The sequence below is a fragment of the Carcharodon carcharias genome, chromosome 20 (assembly GCF_017639515.1).
Source record: "Carcharodon carcharias isolate sCarCar2 chromosome 20, sCarCar2.pri, whole genome shotgun sequence".
Taxonomy (NCBI): domain Eukaryota; kingdom Metazoa; phylum Chordata; class Chondrichthyes; order Lamniformes; family Lamnidae; genus Carcharodon; species Carcharodon carcharias.
In genome coordinates, this window is record NC_054486.1 from 24,527,594 (window position 1) to 24,546,242 (window position 18,649).

The 18,649-nt window shown below is 44.4% G+C and overlaps 1 protein-coding gene across 7 annotated transcripts in view; it reads right to left on the minus strand.

The window, feature by feature from the left end:
* The window catches only part of ltk (leukocyte receptor tyrosine kinase), a 223,944-nt gene that overhangs the window by 12,728 nt on the left and 192,567 nt on the right, over nucleotides 1–18,649 (minus strand). For all 7 annotated transcript variants that reach the window (XM_041214429.1, XM_041214427.1, XM_041214431.1 and 4 more), the window contains 6 exons: nucleotides 18,224–18,410; nucleotides 15,496–15,586; nucleotides 12,279–12,343; nucleotides 10,062–10,191; nucleotides 1,538–1,635; nucleotides 1,250–1,342 (listed from right to left, as the gene is read on the minus strand). In XM_041214429.1, coding sequence (XP_041070363.1) covers nucleotides 1,250–1,342; nucleotides 1,538–1,635; nucleotides 10,062–10,191; nucleotides 12,279–12,343; nucleotides 15,496–15,586; nucleotides 18,224–18,410 — 664 coding nt within the window. The remainder of the gene's footprint in view (nucleotides 1–1,249; nucleotides 1,343–1,537; nucleotides 1,636–10,061; nucleotides 10,192–12,278; nucleotides 12,344–15,495; nucleotides 15,587–18,223; nucleotides 18,411–18,649) is intronic.

The window sequence follows — 18,649 nt, forward strand, 5'->3', positions numbered from 1 at the left end:
CAGGCAATAAGAACTACACCTATGAACCGAGCTTTTGAAGATAACTTCTTTCCATAGTAACACCAACTTGCTTTTATATAATTCCCTTTAGCATGGGGCTGGACTTTACGGCCCTCCCGCTGGGCGTGCTTTTAGCCAATTGACCCAGATGATACGCTGCCCACACCATAATACAGTTGGCATGGGCAGGGGTGTGGTGGGTGGGGGGTGGGGGGGGGGTGGTGTGGGGGTGGGGGTGTGCAGTGGGAGTGAACAGGTCATTTTTAAATGCAAGTGTTTCAAAAGGTGGAAAGGAAGGGGGAGGTACATCCTTTGGGGGGCCGCCCTATACACATTGTGGGCACCCTGATGGTTACTCCCCTTGGTTCCCTCCTGCCTGGCCTCCAAAACTAGCCCCCACCCTCACCAATCCTTCGTCCTTCCCCGTAGGCTGTCCGATCTCTCTCTGCCCAAAGAGGCCCAAATTACTTGGCTCCTGCATCCATCTTCTCTCCTTCCTGTGTCTCCTTTCAGTCCTGGCAGTGCCCACTACTGGAATCTGGCACTGCCAGCTAATCAGATTGGCCAGCAGCTCTCAAGGGGAGGCCTTCGTCCCACTGAGGGACCCAAGTCCCACTATCACCTTTTTAGCCTGCCCGCAGGGTGTAATGGCTGTCATTTGGATGACATCATAGAGGTGCAGCGCATAGATGAGAAATATAGTACTATATTGCTGTTCCTTTATTGTCGCTGGGTCTAAATCCTGGAACTCCCTCCCAAACAGCACTGCGGGTGTACCTACACCACATGGACTGCAGCAGTTCACAAAGTCAGCTCACCACTACCTTCTCAAAGGCAATTAGGGATAGGCAATAAATGCTGGCCTAGCCAGCGATGCCCACATCCCGTGAAAGAATGAAACAAAATAGACAGGGCCTAGGATAGATCTTTGGGAGGCTTCAGTAGTATTGGGATCAGGACAAGAGGCCATTGGAATACCAGAGGAGAGGTGTTGGAGGAGAATGATGTGATCAACCATGTCCAAGGCTGACATAGATGCAAGATGCCCCAAACCATGCCATGTGCCCCATGTGAAGTGTTGCTTATTGGCTGTGTTGACTCAAAGTCAAATGGCACAATGAGCTGGTGCCCAATAATGGGATGGAAATTGACACACTGTGACATCAAACGATTTGAACTGGTCTGGTTTTCAATTGGAAAGTCACACCTCAGCTCTAACACAAGAGACAGTCAAGGATTTAGGGCTTACCTATAAATATCTCGAGCCATCCCGAAGTCTCCAATTTTGGCTGCTCGCCTGGGCCCACTGCAGGTTAGTAAACAGTTTCTTGCTGCAATGTCCCTGAGAAGAGCAAACCAAGAAATAGAATTAAATAATACTGTCACCAATATATAATATATTCATTAGCAATAATAATGGGTATTGCTGCAATACAATTATTGGCACTGCTACAGTACATGCAATGGGTGTAACATTTCATTTATCCATTTTCTTCTATTTAACATAAAGTTCTATTCACTGAAAATCATGACTAACCTATGGATGAAATGATTGTCTTCCAGGTATTTGCAGCCACAAGCTATATCCTTGGCCATGTTCAGAAGGTCCAGCATTGTCAATGTAGATGTCTGTGTCTGAAATAGAGTTATGAATAGTACTGGTGTGAGATGGTCCACTCAAATTGGTCTAACTATGAGAAACATTTTAAGGCCTCCTAGCAATTTCAAGTCAGTCATTGTCATCCATTGAACCTATATAGATAAACAAGAGATGTCACCCTACACATAGAACACATTTTACAAACAGGATTGAGATGTGGTGGAGGGGGTGCAAAAAGGATTTACTGGGATGAAACTAGAGCAGATGGTTATAGTTGTTAGGGAAGACTGTACAGGGCTGGGGCTCTTTTCCCCAGAAAAGAGAAGACTGAGGAGTGACCTGCAAAAGATCCTTAAAGTTATGAAGTGGTTTATTGGAGTAGAGAAGTTCTTTCTGCTTTTGAGTGAGTCCAAAACCAGAGTCCATAAATACAAAATAGTCACTAAGGTATTCAGGGAAAGATCTTTATCCTGTTGAGTGCTTAGAATGTGGGGCTCATCACCACACGTAAGGTGGAGACAAGTGGTATGTTTAAGGGGAAGATTGATAAGTACATGGGGGAGAAAGCAATTAGAGGATATGAGATAGGGCTAGATGATTTAAAGTGGAAGAAAGCTCATGCAAAACATAAATGTCAATGTAGACCATTTGGGTCAATGGCCAGTTACTGTGCTGTAAATACAATGTTTTAATACTTTTATATTTTCATTCATCATTTTGTCTCAAAAGTTCAACAGGACTGTATGTAGATTGGCTTCCTCAGGAACTTGGGATATAATTCACAAACAATGCAGGTCATTGTGTAAAATTGCAAGCATTTCATGTGTTGTGGTAAAATAGTTTCTCTGCAACAATTTAGTAGCCAGGAATTGCCACATTCCATGGTCACAGCTTAGGTTTAGCCAAGATGGAAATCTGGGAGCCTCACATTCCTACATCAAAGGGGAGACTTTTCATTGAATGTGCTGACCTGATGGTGTAGTGGGCCTTACATTAAAGCTCACAAACTTAATATGCTATCTTTCTCCCTCTCCCTCTTTCTTTCAGACATAGGCCAGGATTTTTAAACCATTGCGGAGTCTGGATTGGAGGTGGGCAGGCACACAATTTTGCACTGCCGGACTCCATGCCAGTATGCCACCATGATTCTGACCCTGAGCCAGTTTCAATAAGGATGCCTCGGCGTCAGGTCAGCTGCCCGCCATGTCCCAAAGGGCAGTCAATTCAGGCCAATAGTTGTTAATTATAGGGCCTATTGAAGCCCTGCTCCCACGCTGACTAGGATTTTTAGCTGGCAATGTGGATGGTCTACATCAATGCGATGGGCTCAGGGCAGGAAGTGGGTAGGTGGTGGGAATAGCGATGGATCATGCGAAGGACACCCCCATGACCTATAATGGCTGCCGGGTCATGACTGTGGTTGCTAGCCATCCCATGGAGGGAATGTCATGTTTTAAATTTAAAATAAATGACTTCTTCTCAGTTGCCCCCTCTCTTTCTCCATCATGTATTTGTAGTCCCCACCTCAGTTGTTGGGGGATACCGAGGTGTCAGTGCTGAAGAGTCTCTCATTGGCCATCCAGCCTTGGGAGCCTGCCCGCCATTCTGAATTGGACAGTGAGCCAGCTCTCTGGCATTAATTGGCCCTGCAGTTGGACAAGTCCAGACATGACGTCTAGGGTCAGGACCCGGAGCTGAACTAGCGACCAGGTTCTTGACCCAGAATTGAAAATCCTGGCCATAGAGTGGATGAGCAATGCTCTCTCAGGCAACACGAGAAAAACTGGACCAGCTAGGTGAAGAATACTATAACTTGAAATAATTCTTGTAAACAAGGGAAGCAACAAGCTAATATCATAGAATCATAAAAAAGCCTAACACAGGAGGCTATTTGGCCCGTTGTGTCCCTGCTAGATCTTTGAATGGAGAATCCATTATCAATGGATGTGAGACTGTGCCTATTCTCACAGCCTAGCTTTTTGTTTGAACCTTGTACGTTCCTCATCCTAAAGTATTCCCTGCAGAGAGTGTGTCAATAACCATTGGTCATGGATTCAACAATCATGGAGAAAAAATTTAGAAAGGGTATATGAAGAGGTTTTCCACTCAGGGAGTTGTTGGGGAATCTGTTCAATTCCCTTTTAAATGTATTTGTGCAATGAGCATTTCAGGTGGAGCATTCCAGATTCTGACAATTCTCTGAGTGAAACAATTCATCTCATCTGCCCTCTGGATCTTTACCAATGATTTTTAATCCATGGTCTCAAACTGTTGACCCACTCGCCAGACAGAATTTTTTTTCCCCTGGTTTACTCTAAAAAAACCTCTCATCATCTTATAAACCTCTATTGGGTCACCTCTTAATCTTCTCTGTCCCAGGGAGAACAGTTCTAACTTTTCCAACTTCTCTTCATTACTGGTCCCTCATTCCTGGTAAAGCTCCTCTGTAGCATTTTTAATGCCTTTACAACTTCCTGAAGCGCAGTGTCCAGAATTGTCCAGAATGCTTCAGCTAAGGCCGATCTATAAAGTTCTAAACCCAAATGCTTTTTTAACCACCTTGTCAACTTGCCCTACCACCTTTAAAGATTTGTGGACATGGACACCAAGGTCTCTGCTCATCTATACTTTTCAAAATCATGCCATTTATATTGTACAGTCTTTCCCTCAAAAGGCTTCACTTCACACTTCACATTGAACTCCATCTGCCATGCCTCTACCCATTTCACCATCCATGTTACCTTGAAGCCCATGACCATCCTCAACACTATCTACTACTTTGGCAAGTTGTGTATTGTTAGGAACTAGAGATAGTTTAAAGGGAGAATTCTCCTCATGTCAGGTGGGCTGGTCAGGAGCGGCTCCATGCCGCCATTTTACGTGAGTGGGCCAATTAAGGCCCGCCCAGCGTGACGCACAGCATTCAGGGAGAAAGAGAGAGAGTCGGAGCCTGCACTCTTTCGCATGCACATGAGAGAGCCCAGAAATCTCCCTGTGGCACGGAGCTGCCTCAGCAAAATTAAGTACAGAGTGAAATTTTTGAATAAAGAAACAAAGAAATTATTTACACATGTCCCGTCATGTGACAGTGTCACATGAGCTGGGACATGTTAATGAATTGTGCAAAAATTATTTGGATGAGGTTCCTGAAAAAGGCGAAGGCTGCTTCGGCTCTTTGCCCTGCCTGCCAACCTTAAGGTTGGATGGGCAGAATTGATAATTACTTTAATTGGTTTATTAATGGCCTTAATAGGCCTTTGACAGTTCGACGGGCATGCAGCTGCCTCCAGCGCGCACCTGCAGAACAAAAGGTCTGAATGACGCGCGGTGACGTTGGGACTTACACCCGACATCACCACGCGTCATTTTACAAGTCAACGTGAAAGGCCCACTTCCACATGCTGACGTCAAAGTTCTGGCCTAAGTAATTTATATGTGTATTTCTGTGTGTGTTAGGAATGAGGTATACATTTAAGTTTAAGTTGTATTTCTGTACTTGTGTGTTAAGAAAGGGGAAACTTGAGTTTTGGTTTAACTTTATAAGACGCCTGCATTTTAATGAGGCTTTCCGACTCTTGAAGGGAAGTTAAAATAAACACAAGGTAGAAAAACTGGGCTGTTGCCTAGCAACAGGAGGCCACACACACAGAGAGACAGGGAGAAGCAGAACAGCAGGTTTTTTAGTGCATTTGGAAGTAGGTGCCAGGAGAAACTGGACGCAGCAGAGGGAACTGCAGAGAGAGCAGGTTTCCTAAAAGAACCAAAAGGTCCCAAAGCGAAGAAGTGAGACAGAAAGGAGGGGTCCCAAGAAGACCTTCTTGTCAAAGGAAAAGAACAGGAATCTGGAAAATGTTCTGTTCCGTGGAAGTGAAAGCAAGGAGTAGAGAGGAAGGTCCCAAGCTTAAAGGGAGAAAGCTGCGGGATGCTGACTTAAAGCAAAATAGGCTTGTGAGAAGCCAGAAGATCCAAGGAGACATCTAAAGGTTAGTGACTTCTTACTATGGGCATGTGAAGCAGTGGTGCTCTGTTGGCACAGCTGAGTATCTGAGAGAGAGTGCATGGAAGGCAAAGCTTGAATGCATGTGGTGATCCAGGGGAGAGGAACAACGGAAGGAGAGTTCGAAACCCTGGAGGTGGACCATTGTAAGAGGCATCCGAAAGGAATGTTGTCTGGGAGAAGATTTCAAAGTGGGTTCTTCGAGAGTGGAGATTAGAAACCCTTGTGTGAAAGACAGAGTTCAATAAGACAGGTTGTCTCAAGGTGGTGACAAGCGTCTGAGGGGAATTGATGAGAGACCCATAGCATCTGTTTGGGGTGACATCTGTCACTTGGTTTCAGGGTGTGGTGTGCCTGACCACAGGTCACCTATTGGTTTACATGGACTGTGTACTTACAGTGTAAACATTTGTAACTTATGTTATCCTTACAAATCTGTATATATCTGTAAAGGTTTAATTGTGGATGAAAGAGTATTGTAATATAGTTAATCTTTTCTTGTTTAATAAGTGTTTATTAAAAGTTCATCATCTGATTCTTATGACTCTGTTCAGTAGCCGCCCTCCAAGTTTCTAAACAAAAAATAAAAGTTAGGATCTATCAAACCATGTTCCAACCGGAGATCTGGCCTATCCAGTAGTAACATCAGCTGGGATCATAACAGAATCATCTGCAAACTTTATAATGCTGCTCACTAACCTCTGTCTGGATCGTTTATAAAAATGTAATGGATCCAAAAATAATCCTTGGGGAACAGCACTGCAAACCACCTCCAGTCCAAAAGACATTCATCCATGACCACCCTTTGTTCCCTGTCACTGAGCCAATTTGTATCCCTGCCTCCACTTTTCCCTAATTACATGGGCTTCCATCTTCTTAATAAGCCTCTTGTGTAGCACTTTGTCGAATGCCTTTGGAAAGTCCATAGATACATCTACTGCACTACCTTGACCAATCTTTTTTGTTGCCTCATCAAAGAATTCAGGCGAGTTATTCAGACACCATTTACCTTTAACAAGCCCATGCTGGCTCTCCTTGATTAATCCATGCCCTTTGAAATGAAAGTCTATTTTGTCCGTGACAATGGTTTCTAATAACTTTCCAATAACCAATGTTAGGCTGACTGGCCTGTAGTTTCTTGGTTGATTCCCTTGCCCTTTCTTGAATATCAGTACAACATTAGCAACCCTCCAGTCCTCTGGCACTACACCAGTGTACTACTCCAATGAGGACTGAAAGATTGTAACCGAAGCCTCTGCTATTTCTACCTGTATTTCTTTCAGCAAACTAGGGTAGGTTCCATCTGGACCAGGTGACTTGCCCATTTTCAGTAATGATTATCTTTTTAGTTGCATTCTCTATTATCTTGTCCATAACTTCCCTTCCCTCCTTTAGTGTAATCTTCACATTATCCCTTTCTTCAGTGGAGACAATTGCAGAACATCCAAAGTAAGCTGAACCTTTCCCGAATAAACCTTTTCCCAACACTTACATTTATATGTTATAATCTATTCTTGTAACCTCTCTTTACCTTGCATATTAACTTTTTCACTTCCCCCCTGTGCTTTTTATACTCTTCCCAATTTTTCATAAGCCTCTTTTTTCAGTTTTATTTTAACTTATTCCCCTTGTCATCCAAAGTACGTTAACTTTGGATTTTCTACCTTTAACCTTCAAAGGAATATGCCTAGTTTGTACCTGAACTATCTTTCCATTGCTCCATTATTGCTGTGCTCTGAAATTACCCTTTCCCAATCTACCCGTGTTATCATTGAATAAATGGAATTAGCCTTTCCCCAGTTGAGCATTTTTATCTTTGATATTTTCTGAACTCTTTCCATAATTTAAATGGCATTACATTGTGGTCGCTGTTGGCTAGATGATATCCTACTGTAACACATTCTACTTGCATGGCTCTATTTCCCAGGACCAGATCCAACACTGTTTCCTTCCTTATTGAACTAGAGATATATTGATCGAGAAAGTTATGCTGTGCACATCACACAAATTCCAATCCTTCCCAACCCTTAACATCCTGTTCTTCCCAGTCTACATTAGAGTAATTAAAGTCTCCTAATGCTACTGCTCCATATCTATATGTTGTTTTACCACCAAACAAAGTGGATAAGAAATTCGTGGTCCTTTCTGTGGAAAGTAAATACTGCTTATTCATGCAAATCAAATAAGGTAAAATAATTAAGATAAAAGCAAAAAACTGCGGATGATGGAAATCCAAAACAAAAACAAAAATACCTGGAAAAACTCAGCAGGTCTGACAGCATCTGCGGAGAGGAACACAGTTAACGTTTCGAGTCCGTATGATTCTTCAACAGAACTAAGGAAAATAGAAAAGAGGTGAAATATAAGCTGGTTTAAGGGGGGTGGGACAAGTAGAGCTGGATAGAGGGCCAGTGATAGGTGGAGATAACCAAAAGATGTCATAGACAAAAGGACAAAGAGGTGTTGACGGTGATGTTAGGTAAGAAATGTGCTAATAGGTGACATTAAGGGTAGAAAGCAGGATGAGCAAGGTACAGATAGCCCTAGTGGGGGTGGGGTGGGGGGAAGGGATCGAAATAGGCTAAAAGGTAGAGATAAAACAATGGATGGATTAAATGAAACTGGGGGCACGGACAGTTTAGAACATTCCCACCCCCTTTCCGATCCCCCTTTTTTCTAATAATTTATATAGATTTTTCTTTTCCCACCTATTTCCATTATTTTTAAATGTATTTCCATCCATTGTTTTATCTTTGCCTTTTAGCCTATTTCGATCCCATCCCCCCACCCCACCCCACCCCACCCCCACTATCTGTACCTTTTTTATCACATTCGTTAGATAATATCTCCAGCTTCAACACCTCTTTGTCCTTTTGTCTATGACATCTTTTGGTTATCTCCACCTATCACTGGCCCTCTATGCAGCTCTACTTGTCCCACCGCCCCCCCTTAAACCAGCTTATATTTCACCTCATCTATTTTTCCTTAGTTCTGTTGAAGAGTCATATGGAAATGAAACACTAACTGTGTTCCTCTCTGCAGATGCTGTCAGACCTGCTGAGTTTTTCCAGGTATCTTTGTTTTTGTTAAGGTAAAATAATTTGTTGTTCGAGGCCATGGTTTTGATAGAAAGCTTTAGTATCTGCCTTCTGTAAAGAGAGAACAAATGTGGTGGCAAGAGCAACATTTCAGCGTGCAAAGTTCTGTGCTCACCGTGTCGTAGTAGGCATTTTGTTTTAAGAGCTGAACTGCACTAAACTAGGGTCTTTGGTAGAACTGTATTCTACCAGCCGCTCTATGCTTCCATTTTAAAGCCCCAACCTCTCCCCACGATGAGTGAGAGAGGGTCAGGCAGGGGTTAAAATATAAAGGAATGGGCAAATGTACCCTGACCCAAATCCATTCCTGACCCAATAAATTTTAAGATGCAGGAATCAGATCAGGACGAGGTTCCCTCAAAAAACTAGAGGGACTAAATTAACATTGTCACGGCCTGATGACATCATTGGCACCACAAAGTAAATGTGAAAGGAAGTGATGGGGGGGGGGGGGTGGTGACTGAGCTGTGGGATTTCCAGTAGATGATCCTGATGGGAGCTGAAGGTTCCCAAAAGCAAGTGTGCCTCGTTCAGTATTCCAGGAGTGCTCCATCGCCACCCCCCCCCCCCCACCCAGGCATCTCAAAGAAGCCTTCACCCTCCCCCATTCCCAATCACCTGCTTCCCCCAGCGTTAAGATCAGCAGAACCATAGTGTCCCCAGAATTAGCAGGTTTTCTGAAACATTTTTGTCTCCCATGCAGCCTTCCCTCCTCTCCATTAATATCAAGACCTTAACCCATCTTGAGATTCACCATCAAACTGTTATCACTCAAATATATAATGAATAAAATGCCATTAATTTTTGTGAGGGGAGTCAAGAGTGAGAGGCCATAATCTTAAAATTAGGGTTGGGTCATTCAGGAAGAAAACATCTTTCCACACAAGAGTAGTGGGTATCTGGAATTCTCACCCCCAACAGGGTTGTGAACGCTTTGACAATTGGATCTTTCAAGACTGAGATCACGGGTCTTTTGCTGGTTCAGGATATTAAGGGATATCGAGCTAAGGTGTAGTGAATGGAGTTGAGGTACAGATCAGTCATGATCTAGTTGAATGGTGGGGTGGTCTCAAGAAGTTGGATGACCTATGTCCCTATGACATCTGATGCATTGCTGCTGAGTATATACAGACAACCCATTTAATCTTAATGTGCAGGCTTATTATTTGGTTGAAAGTGGTTGGCATGTTGGCTTTAATGGAGTGTTTCCCATGAGGGAATGTTGATTCACTGTGTGTAGATATTAGCCGCCTACATTGTATCTCTCTATCTGTTGTTTATGCCTGGACCTAATCTGGGCTCTGCCTCTTTGCTATTTGTGGGGCACCACACGAAAAATATGACAAGTGTTCGCGTTTGTGCTTACAGCTTTTGGCCTGTTTTCGCGGAGGAAAGTCTTCATGTCCCCTCCAGTCATGAGCTCTAGAAGGATAAATCGAGGCAAAGCTTGGAGACTCACACCAATACATTGGACAATGTTCTGATGGTTAAACTTGCTGTTTAAAAAACAACAGGGAAAAAGCAAACAGTCAAAATACAAAAAGTTCTGAGCAATAAAGATACATCGATAGTGATAAGCAAAATATCTAACATTGTTGGAATCTTGGAATAATAGGGGAAAAGTATTTCACCTTCACTGGATTCTCATCTAGATTAAATTTGTTATTTTTGCATGGATTGTTTCTGTATAAAACATTGATGAACTCCTCAAAACAATTCTGTTTAACAAATCCCTGCCTATATGTTTCCACTGCAGAAGGATCGGTTACTTGAGGACACAGGTTTAAAGTAATTGGTGAAAAGGGGAGATGAGAAGGACTATGGGGAAAGAGCAGGAGAATGGGAATAATTGGATAGCTATTTCAAAGAGGCAGCACAGACATAATTGGCAAATGGCTTCTTTTTACACTAATTTCTATGAATCCAATTCTCATGGAATGTTGAGTTCTGGAAATGCAACGAAGTTGGGTTTGCATGTGGATGCATTTTACTTAATTCAAAAAATCTATACTGATATTCTCACTAAGAATTATAATAGGTTCCCAAATGTAAATACATGGCACCAAATCAGATGTCGCAAAATGGAAAAGCCCTGTTGGGGGACAGCTAAAGAAAATAATCCTCCAGCCTCTAGCACTCACCAGTAACTTTGTACTAACTGTGTTTTTGTATAATGCAATAGAAATAATGAGATGGTGGGTATATTTGAAATGTGGGTTATGATAAACTTCTGTCACTGCACTCTGAGCCTAACTCTTTGTCTTTGCATGGCCTGGGTCTATATTTAGAACCTCTATTGAGTCAGCTTTTTTGAAGCTTTTGCTCAGCCCCTGTTAATTTTCTGTGTTGGCATTTATAACTCCACAGTAATGTTATTAATAGTTAAAGATTTCCAGGCCAGAATGTTGATTGTGAACACTGACACTGTGCAATTTTTTAAAATTCTTTTCACGAGACATGGGCGTCGCTGGCTAGACCAGCATTTTCATTGCCCATCCCAAATTGCCCTTGGGAAGGTGGTGGTGAGCCACCTTCTAGAAACGCTGGTCATTTTAATAATCAGGATATTTAAAATCTGGAATATAATGTTTTTAATGTGATCACCACGTTGACTAGACTGACCATTTTTCCAGCCAGTGCATTCTCCTTTATCTCCAAACCATTCATATTTACAACAATTAAGGATGCATTTCCCTCCAGCTGACTGGTTGGATGAAAGTTTCCATCCATCTCACTGCTTTGCACAAATTAACAGACTGCGTTGTTTTATATCCAAGGGGCTTCTGTTCATAACAAAAATAAAAATACCTGGAAAAACTCAGCAGGTCTGGCAGCATCTGCGGAGAGAAACACAGTTAATGTTTCAAGTCCTTATGACTCTTCAACAGAAGAGATCTGTTGAAGAGTCATACAGACTCGAAACATTAACTGTGTTCCTCTCCGCAAATGCTGCCAGACCTGCTGAGTTTTTCCAGGTATTTTTATTTGTGTTTTGGATTTCCAGCATCCGCAGTTTTTTGCTTTTATCTTAGGGCTTCTGTTCATCTTGGGCCTTCAGCTGCACAAATAAATACATCACTGTGATGCTGCTGGAGGCCAGTTTGTTAGTCCTCTGCAGCAGGCTTGGCCAGGCCAGTCAGTCTCGTGATGGTCCAAGACTCAAAATAAAGAGCATGTGCAAAGCTGGTTAAGGTCCAAGATCCAAAATGATGGATCTTTGCCAAGACAGAAAGAGCAGCAGTAAAAATGGGGATAACTCAAGTTAAAGAATAAAATAAAATTGGGGGGTGGATTGAAGGTCTGTAGCTTGAAAGAGGAAGGGAAGATTAAGAGGGAAGCTTATTATGTGAAGACTCTAGGATAAGTTCAGGCTGCACTCACAGTATGTTATCTGACTAGATGTGAGCTGAGGCTGGAGATGGGTACTATAGGCTTGATTATCTAACCAACACCCCTTGAACTTACCTTTCCATCCCTGTTACCCATGACGGATATTTCTGATCTGTTGTCAGTAACCCATTCAGATGTTGAGAAGTGACTGTCAAGGGATCAGAGGACAATAGAGAAGAACCGACACTATTACCTGATAATCAAAGCCTCCATCAAGAAATCCATTTCATCTTGTTCGGAGCAGATTTCTGGAAGGGTCTGTAATGGTAGCAAACTGATATGAATATTTCACTAAAGGGATGCAGAAATATATCAGCGTTTAAGAAATCATACGAGCCGGACTTTCACGTTTGAGGTGGGAATCGTGAGTCCGGAGATTTCACAATGTCACGATCCCGCCTCCTATGTGGCAGTGCCTGCGGACACTATTTTCATGGTGGGGAAGCAGAGATGAGCTGTGGTCAGGCCTGCTACCTCCTGCTCCAGCAGGGAGGAGCAGTCAGCAGCGGGAGCAGAGTCGGACTCAGAGGTGGCTCAAACCTACCTTGGGACCGAGAAAAGGCCCAACCTCCTCGCCATCTTGGTGCCGCAAAAATTAGAAAAATGTGCTGGAGCGGTTGGCTGAACTTTAACCATTGAGCACTTAGTGTCATTGTTGATGTCATTGCTGGCTACTATTTTGTTACCCCTGTGAAAGTTGGCCCAGCCTGAAGGAGCCCTCAGTAAACTCCCAGCCCACTGGGTGAACCATTGCTCTCATGATTTGCTACCTGCGAAGACCCAGCTCTGAGAAGTCTGCCAGCCCAGTCTTTCTCTGCACTTCCCTGCAAATGGCTGCATTCTGTCAAGTGAATAAAGCAGGTCTTAGCACGATTGGCAAGTGTGCAGAGCAACGCAGCTCTGGGGCAGCTGCCCATATGCAGAGCTCAATTCTGCAGCCATGCACACCACCCCTCCTTCTACAGCCTCAACAGAGGAGGGCAAACGCTGAGCAATCCCCTGGCTATTCCTAACCTTACTTCGCCCCAAGGCATGTGTGCCCCTCAAGACCCTCTGGCCCTTAGAATCTTTCTGCAGTGTTAATGCATGTTGTGCATGCTTGCACTTGCACAGCATTAGTGAGGTCACCACATCTATACATGGTGAACTCAACACTGGTATTCAGAGCAGAAAACACCATTCCCTCGCTATTATGTCACCGTGCATCACACGCATGTACTTCATCTACTTCAATGCCAGAATTTTGGAGCCAGGAAGCAGCCGGGAGAACCGGGACCCACCAGCTGTCAGTGGCCGGGACTTGGACACCTTGGTGCAAGCGGTAAGCGACAGTAAAGACATACTCAAACCGTTGGGCCATAAAATGTCCCCCATTATGATCAAGAGGGCCTCCATGGGGATGAGGGCCTCCCTGCCTTTCTCTCATAAGCTTCTCTTGTGTCTCACACTGGTCCCAGAGTTGTGGCCCACCCCCAGGAGCTGACAAGAGCCTTGGACACCAAGCGGCAGGAAATGCATCTAAGAAAGCAGCATCACACCAGGCTAACTCACCAGGCATCAAGGCAGATACATAAACATCGATGGATCCAGTTGGTGACAATGGGTAAGGAGCACAGCACTTGTGTTCAGGAGAAGGTGTTTGAGGCAGAGGTATCTGTGGGCATTCCCCCTTGGAGTGGTGGTGGCGGGGGGCACAGATGCAGCGATGATCCGTGGGGCAGTGAACAAGGGCATCAGGAGTCATAATTTGGGGTTCATTATCTGGAGCTGCAGCAACGTAGATGTGACAATTTGGCAGAGTTCCCTGAGGCATTGAGAACTTATGCGCTGTGAATGGAGGAGTCGAGGGTGCAGATGAGTGCAATCATGGCTTGGAGATTTGAAAGCATGAGCTCCTCCAATGAGAAAGTGACCAACCTCATGGGGAGGCACATGCAACAGCACCTGGAGCACATGCTGGAGCAGCGTAATGTCCTGCACAGGGTGCATGGCTCTCTCTGTAACCTGGATCAGTCTGTTCAGAGCCTGGACCAGTCAGTGCAGACCCTGAGCGTCTAATTCTGCGGAGTACATGAGGAGCTAAGGACCCTGAACAGGACACTCTTGTAGGTGGCCCAATTCTGGCTTGATGCTAGCTCCATCCCAGCAGCAGATTATTTCCAACCAGTGGGAGAGCATATGAAGGATGCTATAGATGAGGATTAAGAGTTCCAATTGGATTGAAGGAAACTCAACATCTTCGGCTTCTTCAGCCACTCTGCCTGAGGGAGCTTCTGTGATCAAGGGCCCATTAATGATGGCTGCCCCTGCAGAGATGCAGGCAACACAGTCGCTGTGAGGCCTCCAATGGAACCCTGCTGACAAAGCCAACCTCCAAGGTCCTCACTGCCACATAGCCAAAAAGATGAGCAGGTTGTCTCCACCTCCGCCGAGGCAACGAGAGGGATCACTCCTCATAAGAAAATCCCTCCATTCCTGGGATTAACCTAGTGAACCTTCTCTGGACTGCCTCCAATGCCAGTATATCTTTCCTTAGATAAGGAGACCAAAATTGTTCACAGTATTCTAGGTGTGGTTTAACTAGTGCCTTATATAGCTTTATACTCTATCCCTTTGAAATAAAGGCCAACATTCCATTTGCCTTCCCTAATACCTGTTGAACTTGTATGCTAGCTTTTTGGGGTTCATGCATGAGGACTCCCAAATCCCTCTGTGTTGCAGCTTTCTGCAGCCTTTCTCCATTTAAATAAAAGTCATCTCCTCTATTCTTCCTGCCAAAGTGCATAATCTCACATTTTCCCACATTATATTCCATCTGCCATGTTTTTGCCCACTCACTTAACCTGTCTATATCACTCTGTAGACTCTTTGTGTCATCCTCACCACTTACCTTCCACCTACTTTCGTGTCATCTGCAAACTTGGTGATAGTACATTCACTTCCCTCATCCAAGTCATTAATATATATTGTGAATAATTGAGGCCCCAGTACTGATCCCTGTGGAACTCCACTAGTTACAGGTTGTCATCCCAGAAATGCCCTCCTTATCCCGACTCTCTGTCTTCTATAAAGCCATGTCACTGATTTGATGCTCCCTATGACAATTATAGTTACACCCTTTCCTTGACTATGAGAGGGATGGTAGAGTTAGCATCTTTCCTTGACTATGGCACAATTAGTAGGTTAATACCCTTCGGTCATCACCATGACAGGTGCCATGACTGGTAGTCGTACAGTTGATAGGATTATGATCTTCCCTTCATGGATAGTGGCCATGCAAGAGTTTATAAGTCAGTTTGTTTGCAATCCACAGTCCACTGGGGAAACCTAACTGTCCACTCTTATAACTGGAGGACATTCGTGAGTGATATATAACAGAACAACAAATTTTGGATAAGTCCATTACTAACCTTGATTGCCACTTGTAAAGGGACAGACTCTCCACTAATTCCAACCACGTGACCCTCATACACTTCACCAAAAGCACCATGACCAAGAGCCCTAAGAAGCAAAGCATGAATGAATTCTCGATTAGAATCAACCATATTAGCAGTGCTGTAAAACGGACCTTATTATCAAGTTGCGTTTCAGCAATTTAGCAAGACAGAAAGATCATTGTTTTTCAGTGAATGTGTGGACTCAATGGGGTGTCGTGCCCCCTGACAGTGCATGTGAGGATGCTGCAAGCTTACCTGCCCCCTCCCCGCTCACCCCGCACCCCCCACCGCCCCCACCATGATTTCCCATCCATCAATCAGTAATGAACAGAGGTCATGTCCCCACAGCTCCTTGCATTAATCTGTACCTGGAGCTTGGCAACACAAGATCATCAAGGCTTTCTTGCAGGACCTCTCCATTCTCATGGGGTGGGGGGGGGGCGCGGTCTCATACATAGACAAGGCCATCTCTGAGCATTTTCATACATCATGTCAGCTGTGGCTCAGTTGGTAGCCCTCTTATGCCTGAGTTAAAAGATTCTGGGCTCAAATCCCACTCTGGGGACTTGAGCCCCCCAAAATGTCAAAGCTGACAGCCCGGTGCAGTATGGAGGGAGTGCTGTGCTGTCCTTTAAATGAGATATTAAACCAACGTCTCCTCTACCCTTTCAAGTGGATGTGAAATATCCTATGGCACTATTTTGAAGAAGAGCAGGAGAATTATCTCCGGTCTCTTGCCAATATTTACCTCTTAATCAACATCACAAAATCTGGTCATTATCTTCTGGGAGCTTGCTGCGTGCAAATTGGTTGCCATATTTCCTGCATTACTATGGTGGCTATGCTTTAAAAGTGCTTCATTAGCTGTAAAGTGCGTGTCTGGTGGTTGTGAAAAGCTCTATATAAATGCAAGTTTTTTTTTCCCTCAGCACCCACAATCCCCTTCCCACAACCAAACCCATTATCTTCTTTGTCAGTCAATAAAAGAAAGACACTCCAAAGTCACACCTGCATTCTAAATTTAACCTCTGGTCAGACTTTCCCGCTCCACCCCCTCTTCATTACAATATGCCTAAATGACTCCTTCACACCCACATTTAGGGGAGGATTTTCCCCTCGTCGGGCGAGCGTGGTGGGTGGGCCCGAGAGCGGCTGTGAGACAGTCCGCTGCCTGCAATCGGGCCCCAACTGTGATTTCACGCTGGTTAGCCAATTAACGGCCAGCCAGCGTGAAACATGTGCTGAGACCCTCAGCGCTGCCAGGGTGGGGGGGGCGGAAGGAGGGCGAGCGCTGAAGTTGGCGTATGCACTCACTGGAAGCTCCCTGAAGGCACAGAGCTGCCTCAGGGAGCAGCAGGATTTAAAAATGAAATATAAAGATTTGAAAAACAAGGGAAACATGAACAGAGAGATGTTGAAAATGAGTTTAAAAAATTTTTATTGTATTTTTATTCACAGTTGGAAACCTCACCTCGCCCATGGATGAGGTTATGCAATAAATGCAAAGGCCGCCTGGCCTATTTGCCCGCCCGCCAACCGTAAGGTTGGACGGGCAGTGAAAAATTCAACATAATTACCAGCTTAAGGGCCTTAATAGGCCTCTTAATTGTTGGCGGGCGCACTGCCGACTCTCATGTGTGCCTGCTGACCAAAATGTCGCATTAGCGCATGATGATGTTGGGATGCTTGCCCGATGTCATCACGCGCTATTTCATGGTCGGGCATGTCAGACACGCGCCCACATGCCGAGCTGAAAATCCTGCCCTTAACATCTTTGTTCCCAGCAAAACCTTTACTTTTGTCTAACCTGGTCTATATCCCTATATATGGACCAAAACTGCACTTCCTTACGCTACCTTGAGTATATCTGGAGCACAACTGACTAACAATCAATCACCTGATCTGACTGGAGACATCAAGGCTGATCAAGCCTTAATCAATCTCTACCAAAACAATACATCAGGCCATTTTAATATGCAAATCTGGCTCCTGCGACATATAGATGACCATTTTGGGAGCTAACTTGGCGAAGCTTGCACCATACAGGTTCCACCCTGTTTTATCAAGTGGCACAACCAAGTAGGATCAAAAATGGTAAGGGTAACAATATTTCTGAGGGGTCAGGTGGAACAGGCATCCTCCTAGGCCTTCAGAAGTATAATGCTGCCTGCTTCCCCACCCCTGCTCAAGCCTACCTTGCTGCATCTGAGCTGCCCAATAGTGCTGTAGCCCAAGCAATCTGGGCGGAGCTGGGATTGTCCTCCTTAGAAGAGAGAGGCTGAAGAGAAGATTGAATTGCTTTCAAAATTATGAGGAGTTTTGATAGAGAAGGTAGGGAGAAACTGTTTCCATCGACTGGAGGATCAGTAACCAGAGGTCCCAGATTTAAGATCATTGGCACAAAACTGGTGGGGGGTGGGGGTGACAGGAATAGGAAAGATAAAGGCAATTTTTTTTACGTATCTTCTGATCTTAAAATGCACTGACTGAAATGATGTAGGAAGCAGGTTCAATAGTAACTTTCAAAAGGGATTTGGATATATGGAAACATTTCCTGGGGCTTTGAGAAAGAGCAGGGAGTGGGACTAATGAGATAGTTCTTTCAAAGGGCTGGCAGGGGCGTGATGAACTGAATGGCCTCCTTCTGTGTTGTAAGATTCTATGATTCTTAACTCTCCCTGAGAGCTATAATGCCACCCACCTCAGCAAGGAGATGTTTCTCCTGGGCACTTCCTTGAGTTCATTAAGTGATGCCACCTTGCCAGCGAAGCAATAGTTTGGATTATAATCGGTCATGATGGTAGAGGTTCTGATCTTACTCAGCTTGTATTCAGGGCTCTGCAGCTTCACCCTCACTGCCTGGAACCGGTTGTTCTTGCGATAGTAAACTGTAATGGGAATAATAGAAGGGTTGATCAGGAGCTGATGGGCATTCAGTTATGAGGTCTTGCACATCAACCAGTTCACGCATGCAGAACAATAAACACACTCATACATGTGATCCACACAAATGGACAGATCCTCATGCAGGAACAAATTTACACCTTGCAAGGCCCCGTGCACTATAGATTACTTGGGCTGCAACAATCTTGATGAACAACTAAAATTTTTTTCACGCGAGTACTGA